At 48.5% G+C, this 10,362-nt stretch overlaps 1 protein-coding gene across 1 annotated transcript; it reads right to left on the minus strand.

The window, feature by feature from the left end:
- Positions 1 to 1,092: 1,092 nt before the first annotated feature.
- On the minus strand, positions 1,093 to 5,646 carry LOC135977880 (uncharacterized). The gene has a single exon (XM_065579041.1). It carries the CDS (start codon positions 5,644 to 5,646, stop codon positions 2,233 to 2,235), a length of 3,414 nt encoding a protein of 1,137 aa, XP_065435113.1. The 3' UTR covers positions 1,093 to 2,232.
- Positions 5,647 to 10,362: the final 4,716 nt, after the last annotated feature.

Genomic DNA, 10,362 nt, shown 5'->3' on the forward strand with positions numbered 1-10,362 from the left:
GGAGGGTTCCTGTGGGTCAGTGCACTGTTCAGTGGTGCGTTGAAAATATTCCTTGAGTCGGAGACGAGGAAAGTAGGCTTCCAGATCACCGCAGAACTGTATCATGTTCGTGGGGACGGTGGGACAGAAAGAGAGTCCCCGAGATAGGACAGACTCTTCTGCTGGGCTAAGCGTGTGGTTGGAAAGATTGACAATGTTGTTAGATGAGTTGAGGGTACCATTGTTATAGCCCCTAGTGGCAGGTATTAGTTTAGATAACTTACAGTCCTTTTTCCTCTGTAGAGAAGTGAAGTGTGCATTGTAAATGGCTTGTCTCATTTTTGTAAAGTCCAGCCACGTGGAAGTTTGTGTAGAAGGCTGGTATTGTATGAGAGTCTCCAGTTCTGAGAGCTCATTCTTGATCTTCTCCTGTCTGCTGTACAGGATGCTGATCAGGTGGTTCCTCAGTTTCTTTGAGAGAGTGTGTGGCACAATCTCTCACCATACTCAGTGTAGTATGTTGATTGCAATGGATTTTTTACCTTCAGTCCTTTTGGTATGATGTCCATCTGTTTGCATTTGGAGAGGAAGATGATGTCTGTCTGTATCTGTGCAAGTTTTTTGTTGAGGTTGATGGATTTCCACTCCATACGGCTAAATTTAGTGCCTTGCATGGTGTCAAGTATCAGGGGGTAGCCATGTTAGTCTGTATCTACAAAAACAACAAGGAGTCTGGTGGCACCTTAAAGACTAACAGATTTATTTGGGCATAAGCTTTCGTGAGTAAAAACCTCACTTCTTCGGATGCATAGAGTGAAAGTTACAGATGCAGGCATTATATACTGACACATGGAGAGCAGGGAGTTACTTCACAAGTGGAGAACCAGTGTTGACAGGGCCAATTCAAAAATCAGGGTGGATGTAGTCCACTCCCAATAATAGATGAGGAGGTGTCAATTCCAGGAGAGGAAAAGCTGCTTCTGTAGTGAGCCAGCCACTCCCAGTCCCTATTCAAGCCCAGATTAATGGTGTTGAATTTGCAAATGAATTTTAGTTCTGCTGTTTCTCTTTGAAGTCTGTTTCTGAAGTTTTTTTTGTTAAATGTGTGACGGGTTGGATCACAGAACCCCCCTTGGGAGCTGCCACCCGATGTGCAAAGACTACCCCTGCTTCTGTTTTCCCTGCCAGCTCAGGACTCCAGCACCCTGTCTTGCTGAGCCAGACACTCCTGTTTGGCTCCACACACAGATCCAGGGTCTGAATCCCTTGTCCCAAAGCTGCAAGTTTACCTGAAAACAGCTCGCAGTAGTGCGCTTGTCTTTAGCACTCAGATGCCCAACTCCCAATGGGGTCTAAACCCAGATAAATCCGTTTTGCCCTGTATAAAGCTTATGCAGGGCAAACTCATAAATTGTTCGCCCTCTATAACACTGATAGAGAGATATGCACAGTTGTTTGCTCCCCCAGGTATTAATACATACTCTGAGTGAATTACTAAATAGAAAGTGATTTTATTAAATACAGACAGTAGGATTTAAGTGGTTCAAAGTAGTAACAGACAGAACAAAGTAAGTCACCAAGCAAAATAAAATAAAATGCACAAATCTATGCCTAATCAAACTGAATACAGATAATTTCCTCACCAGTTCCAGAGTGCTCCCTTTTACAGGCTAATCTCCTTTTAGCCTGGGTCCAGCAATCACTCACACCCCCTGCAGTTACTGTCCTTTGTTTCAGTCTCCTTCAAGTATCCTGGGGGGGGTGGAGAGGCTCCTTCTTTAGCTAGCTGAAGACAAAATGGAGGGGTCTCCCCTGGGTTTAAATAGACTCTCTCTTGTGGGTGGAGACCCCCCTCCTCCCTCCTCTGCAAAGTCCAGCTCCAAGATGGAGTTTTGGAGTCACCTGGGCAAGTCACATGCCCCTGCATGACTCAGTCTTTGCAGGCCGACGCCATTGTCCACATGGCATCTTGCATGTCTCCAGGAAGACTTCTCATGTGGATTGGAGCATTCCAAGATGCATTGTTCCCCAAGTGTTTCCTGATCAGGTACTTAACCTGGTGAATTCCTTCCTAAAGAAGCTGACCAAATGCCTCACAGAGCTTACTTAGAAATCAAGCAAGCATACAGCCAGTTATATCATACATACATTTATAAACGTCCCCCCATAAAGCCTTATGGGGTACGCTGTCACACCCTCCCCCTGAACTTACTGCCAGAGACTTGTACACTGTCCATGGCGGAGGCAGTATACCTAAAGTTCCTCTTTTCTGGACAGGGCATCTGCTACCCAGTTCTCCTTTCCTTTAATCTGAGTAATCTCCATGTCAAACTCCTGTAGGACCAGGCTCCAGCGTAGCAGTTTGGAGTTGGTGCCCTTAGTTCGGTGGAGCCATACTAAAGGTGAATGGTCAGTTAGAATTCTGAACCTCCTATTAAAAAGGTAAGGTCTCAATTGTTTGACGGCCCACACAATGGCATAGCATTCCTTCTCTATGACAGAGTAATTCTGTTCGGCCGGGGACAGTTTTTTGCTCAGGAAGGCAATGGGATGCTTCTTACTGTCTTCCCCTGTCTGCATCAGCACAGCACCCAACCCTGTGTCTGACGCGTCAGTGCACAACTCAAAAGGCTTTTCGAAGTCAGGGCTGGCCAGCACAGGCTTCGCAGACAGGAGTGCTTTCACCTTGTTGAAGCCCTTTTGGCATGCCTCTGACCAAATGACCTTATTAGGTTGATGCTTTTTACATAAGTCCGTGATTGGGGACACAACGTCACTGAACCCCACCACAAACCTCCTGTAATAGTTTGCCAAGCCTATGAAGGATTGGACTTGCCTTTTAGTCTGGGGTACAGGCCATTTTACGATGGCTTCCACCTTAAGAGGGTCGGGGGATATTTTACCCCCCCCTACCCAGTGCCCCAGATAAGGGACTTTGGCTGCCCCTATCTTGCACTTGGAGGGCTTCACAGTTAGCCCAGCCTCTTTGAGCTTTGATAGCACGACTTCCAGGTGCTCTTTGTGGTCACCCCAGGTGTTGCTGAATACAGCAATGTCATCTATATACGCCCTAGCATAATGCTGTAAGCCATTTAACACTCTGTTGACCAATCTCTGGAAGGTGGCACCCGCATTTACCAGACCAAAAGGTAACACTGTGAATTCATAGAGCCCTATGTCCGTGATAAAAGCTGATTTTTGTTGTGCCTCTCCCTCCAGAGGGATCTGCCAGTAACCTTTGGTCAGATCAAAGGTACTAAGGTACTTGGCTTGGCTCAGCACATCCAGCATGTCATCAATTCTTGGCATGGGGTATGCATCTGTTACAGTGACAGCATTGAGTTTTCTATAGTCTACACAAAATCTGACGGTGCCATCTCTTTTGGGGACCAAGACCACAGGGGAAGCCCATGCACTGTCGGAATCCTTAATTACCCCCAAGTCCAACATGCTTTGTATCTCAGCCTGAATTTGCTCCTTCACCTTGCCGGTGGCCCTATAAGGCCTGGAAGGAGGAGGTTGAGCCCCTTTCGTGAGGATCCTATGGGACAGCAAGTGCGTCCTCCCTGGTTTGTTGGAAAACACCTCACTGTACTTCTGCAGTGTTGACAACGCTTCCCTCCTTTCGAGTGGTGTCAGCTCACTACAGATTTCTATACTTTCAAGGGACGACCCGTCTTGGCATTCAGCCATCAGATCAGTGAGTGGGTGTGCCTCAGTTTCCCCTTCGACACAACAGATCATGTTTACCTCGGCCACTCTGCTGTGATAGGCCTTCAGTCTGTTTACATGTACCAACTGGGGTACCGCATCATCCAGGGGCTTTTTAACTTTGTAAGTGTCCTCATTCGCCACTTCAACCACTTCAAAGGGCCCCTCCCAGGAGTTTTGCATCTTGAACTTTTTGGCAGGGCCGAGTACCATGACCAAATCTCCTACATCAAAAGTGCGTTTACAAGTATTTTTATCATACCACGCCTTTTGCTTGGCCTGACTGCTCTGGAGGTTGTTTTGTACAATCTCCATCATGTCTTTCAACTCCCTCCTGAACCTCTGGACATACTCAGTTACAGGTTCCTCCCTTACCGTGTTGCATCCTTCCCAGGTATCCCTGATGAGATCGAGGGGTCCTCTCACTTTCCTCCCATACAGAAGGTCAAATGGGGAAAAGCCTGTGGACTCTTGGGGTACCTCCCTGTAGGCATACAGCAGGAACGGTAGTAGTTCATCCCAACTTTGGCCCCTCTTTTTGGCATACATCCCCAGCATGGATTTTAGGGTCCCATTGAATCTTTCCACCAGCCCATTGGCCTGGGGGTGGTAGGGGGCCGTCTTAAGCTGTTTCACTCCACACACCTTCCATAGCTCATTGAACAACTGCGACATAAAGTTTGCCCCCCGATCAGACAAAATCTCTTTAGGGAAGCCCACTCTGCTGAATATGGTGAGCAGAGCTCTTGCCACAGTCTCGGCTTCTATGTTAGACAGTGCAATTGCCTCAGGGTACCGAGTGGCGAAGTCTACTACCACCAAGATATACTTGTTCCCTCTCCGAGTGGGGCGTGGCATAGGACCCACTATGTCTATTGCCACTCTTTGGAATGCCTCCTGGATGATGGGCAAGGGACGCAGCGGAGCCTTCTGGGGTCCCCCCGGCTTCTTCCTCTCCTGACACACCGCACAAGTCCTACAATAATCCCTCACATCGTTCTGTATCCCTGGCCAGTAGAAATTCCTCCTCAGCCTGTCATATGTCCTCTGTACCCCCAAGTGACCAGCAAAGGGACTGTCATGCGCTACCAGCACTAATTCCCCCCGGTGTTGGCTGGGTACAACCAACTGCTTATAGGGTTGACCGGGACCCTGGTTTTTACCTACAGGGGCCTGCCTGTACAGTTTCCCGTCTTCTTCAAAAAACTTCTCCCCCCCCTCCCTTCCTGGAGTTCCCTCCGAGATACACTGTCTTATACTTTCAAGGGAGGGGTCCGCCCTTTGTCTAGCTGCAAATTCCTGACAGACAACCCTTGAGATAGCGTCCCCGTCCCTGAGCACTGACTGCATCTCCCCTGCCCCCACCCCTGGGAGCCTGTTGTCCTCAGCCAGACAGAGGCCTGGCTCTGTCTCTCCCATATTTGGAAGTACCCCGCCCCCCTGCACTGTCCTGTCACTGAGACCTTCCCCCAACTCCCCTATGGGTTCCAAGGTCCCCGCCCCATCCCTGGGGGCTCCCTCTGAGTCACCCACTACCATGTTCCCTGGGGCAGGAGGGGTTGGCTGTTCAGCTGCATCAGACCTACAGTCATCAGCCGGAACAGCCTCCCCCTCACAGCCTTTCTTCATGCTGCGAGTTACCACACTAACAGTCCTAGTTCTGCTGAAAAAATCATTTCCCAGCAACATGTCCGCGGGGATGTCCTCGAGCATCCCCACCAGTAAATCCCTTTCCCTACCTTCCCATTCCACATGAACCTTAGCCAGGGGCACAGGGAACCTCTGTGGCCCCACCCCCTTAATGTGGGTCATCTGCCCAGTCAGGACACTAGCGTCTGGGACCACACTCGGTCGAACCAGAGAGAACTGAGCCCCCGTATCCCTCCATCCCAGACACTCCATGCCATCAATCTTGACGACCTTGATGTGTTCCCTGTCCGCTTCACCAGGCCCCATGTCCACCAAGCTGGTGTGATAAGAGGTGGGGGTGCCCTCTGGGCCCTCAGGGCTGAAGGCAACCGAGCTAACATGGGACAAGGGAGGCTTACTCTCCTTCAATTTGGGACAGCTACTCCTCAGGTGCCCTGGGGAATTGCAGTGAAAGCACCTTCTGGGATCCCCGGCTTGTGTAGGAAATTTGGGACGAGTAACAGGAGAATGGGGGGTGACTGCCCAGGCTCCTTTTTCCCAGACCCCGGAGTAAAACGGTGATTCTGCTTTCCCCCAACCTTATACCCTTCTGCCAGTGGTTTATGTTTGATCGCGGCTTGGGCCTGTTCATAAGAGTCAGCATACTCAGCTAATTCACCCACCGCATTTACCTTTTTGTCCCACAAATACTGTTTAACCTCATCACTGCACATATTCAGGAAGTGTTCCTGAGTAACCAGATCACACATCCCTTCAAAGCTGGTAATGCCTCTCCCCCGCACCCATTTATCTACCAAATCTCTCATTTCATTGGCATAAGCCACATTACTTAATCCAGATCCCCTCTTAAGGCTCCTGAATTTAACCCTGTAGGTTTCAGGTGTAACCTGAAACTGTTTCAAAACCAGTTCTTTAAATTTACCATAGTTTGAAGCATCATCAATAGGCATCTTATTGAATATGTCCAGAGCTCTGCCAGTCAATTTTGCTATCAATGTGGTCATCTTCTGATCTTCAGGGATGGCATGGAGGGTGCACAGTCTCTCAAAGGTGATGAAATATTCGGCAATATCGCTGGACTCATCATACTGTGGACATAGCCGCTCCCATTTATGGATTTTCGGGGAAGTGGAGCCAGCAGGGGGAGGGTTTCGTCTCTTTGACTCCATAACAGCCAGTTCATGCTTCCGGGCCTCCCTCTGGGCCTCCATAGCCCTCTCGTGGGCAGCTGCCTCTGCCTCCGCCCTCGCTGCCTCTCTCGCTGCCTCTGCCTCCACTCTCGCTGCCTCTGCCTCCGCCCTCGCTGCCTCGACCTCCATAGCTCTCTTGTGGGCAGCCTCTTCCCTTGCATGTTCTGCCTCCATGGCACTAATTTCTAATTGTCTTAGTTCCAGCCGTCTCTTATGTTCACTTTCTCTCTCTTTTGCTTCCAACCTGGCCAGCTTTAGTTTAATAGCAGCGTCACTGGTACTCATTGTCCTGCTTTCTCGTGCTGGGCTACAACCACGCTGCAGTTCACTGGAATTGAGATCACTGGTACTCATTGTCTTGCTTTCTTGTGCTGGGCCACAACCCCTCTGCAGTTCACTGAAACTGAGATGCACTCAGCTCAGGGGATTCTTAGTTAATAGAGAGTTTCCTTTTCTGTCCCTACTTCCCTTGCCCGAAATAAGCAAACAGAAAATAACAAACCAGTAACCACTTTGTCTGTTCTCCAGCCACCACACTTAAAACTCACTTAAAATCACTACCAGTATCTCAAAGCAATCAACTATGCACAGATCCTGCTCGACTACGCCACTGTGACGGGTTGGATCACAGAACCCCCCTTGGGAGCTGCCACCCGATGTGCAAAGACTACCCCTGCTTCTGTTTTCCCTGCCAGCTCAGGACTCCAGCACCCTGTCTTGCTGAGCCAGACACTCCTGTTTGGCTCCACACACAGATCCAGGGTCTGAATCCCCTGTCCCAAAGCTGCAAGTTTACCTGAAAACAGCTCGCAGTAGTGCGCTTGTCTTTAGCACTCAGATGCCCAACTCCCAATGGGGTCTAAACCCAGATAAATCCGTTTTGCCCTGTATAAAGCTTATGCAGGGCAAACTCATAAATTGTTCGCCCTCTATAACACTGATAGAGAGATATGCACAGTTGTTTGCTCCCCCAGGTATTAATACATACTCTGAGTGAATTACTAAATAGAAAGTGATTTTATTAAATACAGACAGTAGGATTTAAGTGGTTCAAAGTAGTAACAGACAGAACAAAGTAAGTCACCAAGCAAAATAAAATAAAATGCACAAATCTATGCCTAATCAAACTGAATACAGATAATTTCCTCACCAGTTCCAGAGTGCTCCCTTTTACAGGCTAATCTCCTTTTAGCCTGGGTCCAGCAATCACTCACACCCCCTGCAGTTACTGTCCTTTGTTTCAGTCTCCTTCAAGTATCCTGGGGGGGGTGGAGAGGCTCCTTCTTTAGCTAGCTGAAGACAAAATGGAGGGGTCTCCCCTGGGTTTAAATAGACTCTCTCTTGTGGGTGGAGACCCCCCTCCTCCCTCCTCTGCAAAGTCCAGCTCCAAGATGGAGTTTTGGAGTCACCTGGGCAAGTCACATGCCCCTGCATGACTCAGTCTTTGCAGGCCGACGCCATTGTCCACATGGCATCTTGCATGTCTCCAGGAAGACTTCTCATGTGGATTGGAGCATTCCAAGATGCATTGTTCCCCAAGTGTTTCCTGATCAGGTACTTAACCTGGTGAATTCCTTCCTAAAGAAGCTGACCAAATGCCTCACAGAGCTTACTTAGAAATCAAGCAAGCATACAGCCAGTTATATCATACATACATTTATAAACGTCCCCCCATAAAGCCTTATGGGGTACGCTGTCACACAATGATAGTGACTTTTAAATCTGTAATAGAATGACCAGGGAGATTGAAGTGTTCACATACTGGCTTATGTATGTTACCATTCCTGATGTCCGACATGGGGACATTAGGGTTTGTCCTTTTCCTTTTACCTTTTCCTCCATCCCTCCTTCCTTTCTCTTCATCTCTTACTTCTTTTGTCCTTTCTCTTGTTCCCCTCACACCACCGGGAGTGGTGTGTGTGTGTGTGTGTGTGGTGCTGATGGTTCTCTTCTCCTCCCCTTGTGGGGAGTTGATCCAAAACTGTGGGGTTGAAATAGTGCTTGGACCCCACTGACAGTAGATGCTGCCATTATGTGACTTAGCATTAGTGTCTGGGATGACTTGGGTCAAGATCTCAACCTCCCTGCAACCCACTTCACTGCTGTCAGAATCCCTCCTGCACACCCTGTTAGAGCCGCCTCCCAGCCCAACCTGTGTCGGGGTGGAGAAGAGGGTTCGGATGACTTGAGCTGTGGTTTGGAGGTGGAATATCTGTGAAGGGCACTGAGCAGGAGGTAGCAGGAGCTCACCCTACAAGGAGGGGGGTTGGCTCTGGAGGTTTCTAGAAAGGACAAGAAGACTCCATTTTGGGGTTCAGGAGGTGAATTCATCTCTCATTGATGGGCAGGTGCTGGGTGGAAATACTGCTGGTTCCAGGTTCCCTTAATTCCCCCTGATTCCTCGGGGCGTTTGAGTCTCTGACAGGTTCTCGTTCCCTTGCAGCAGGAGGACGTCACGGCCAAAGTGATGCACCCGCATCATCCGCCACTTGCGCCAGGTGCCTGAGACACTGCAGGGGCTGTTCCTCTGAGTCTTTCAGCAACTCCCGCTCCCTGCTGCAGGTACTGCTCTGTCTCACTGTAAATGGGGAACTAGTGGAAGGGGAAATGGAGCCCCCTGGCACTCAGTAAAAGGGAAAGTGGTGGATTCTCCATCTCTTGATGTCATTGAATGAAGACTAGATGCCTTTCTGGAATGTGTGTGCCCAAAAAGTAACTATTGTACTATACAGGAGGCCTATGATATGCAGGGGCTTAGATGAGATGCTCTAAAGGTCTCTTGTGGCCATAAAGTCTACAAATTTTGGAAACACTGAGTGAAGTATTGGGAGCAGCCTGTGATGTTTTACTGTCTAGCCGGCTTGCTTCCTAGAATGAAGACGCATTGAGTGGGGTGATCCACAGAGAGTACCTGTGTCAAGGCTGTATCCCTACTTTGAAGTTTAGGGTACAAATGTAGGGGCCTGCATGAAAACTTCTAAGCTTAACCACCATCCCAAGGCTAATTTCCTCCCCTGGGTAGCCTTGAGAAACCTTTCACCAATTCCCTGGTGAATACAGATCCAACCCCCTTGGATCTTAAAACAAGGAGAAATTAACCATCCCCCCTCCTTCCTCCCACCAACTCCTGGTGAATCAAGATCCAAACTCCTTGGATCTTAAAACAAGGAAAAATCAATCAGGTTCTTATAAATAAGGCTTTTAATTAAAGAAAAAGGTAAAAATCATCTCTGTAAAATCAGTATGGAAATTAACCTTACAGGGTAATCAAACTTAAAGAGCTCAGAGGACTCCCCTCTAGTCTTAGGTTCAAAGTACAGCAAACAAAGATAAACACTCTAGTAAAAGGTACATTTACAAGTTGAGAAAACAAAGGAAAACTAACACGCCTTGTTTGAAATAGGAGAGACTTGTTTAGAAAGATGTGGAGAACCTGGATTGATGTCTGGTCCCTCTCAGTCCCGAGGACGAACACCCACACAAACAAAGAACACAAACAAAACCCTTCCCCTCCCCAAGATTTGAAAGTATCTTGTCACCTTATTGGTCCTTTAGGTCAGATGCCAGCCAGGTTACCTGAGCTTCTTAACCCTTTACAGGGAAAAGGATTTTGGAGTCTCTGGCCAGGAGGGATTTTATAGTACTGTACACAGGACAGCTGTTACCCTTCCCTTTATAGTTATGACAACCTCAAACCTTCAAAGTGTCAGGCCAGCAGCAGGACATTAGCACTTGAGGGTTTGGTTGGGTGTGGCAGTGACATCACAAAGGCCTTTTGCAGGATGTCAGCTTATTGGTCAAATGTGTTAGGGAGGTGGTGACCTCAGAGAGA

This window comes from Chrysemys picta, unplaced genomic scaffold (assembly GCF_011386835.1).
Source record: "Chrysemys picta bellii isolate R12L10 unplaced genomic scaffold, ASM1138683v2 scaf58, whole genome shotgun sequence".
Lineage (NCBI taxonomy): Eukaryota > Metazoa > Chordata > Testudines > Emydidae > Chrysemys > Chrysemys picta.

Excerpts from the sequence above, each read along its gene's own strand:
- LOC135977880 (XM_065579041.1), bottom strand. The coding sequence starts at position 5,646 with ATGGGGCCTGGTGAAGCGGACAGGGAACACATCAAGGTCGTCAAGATT.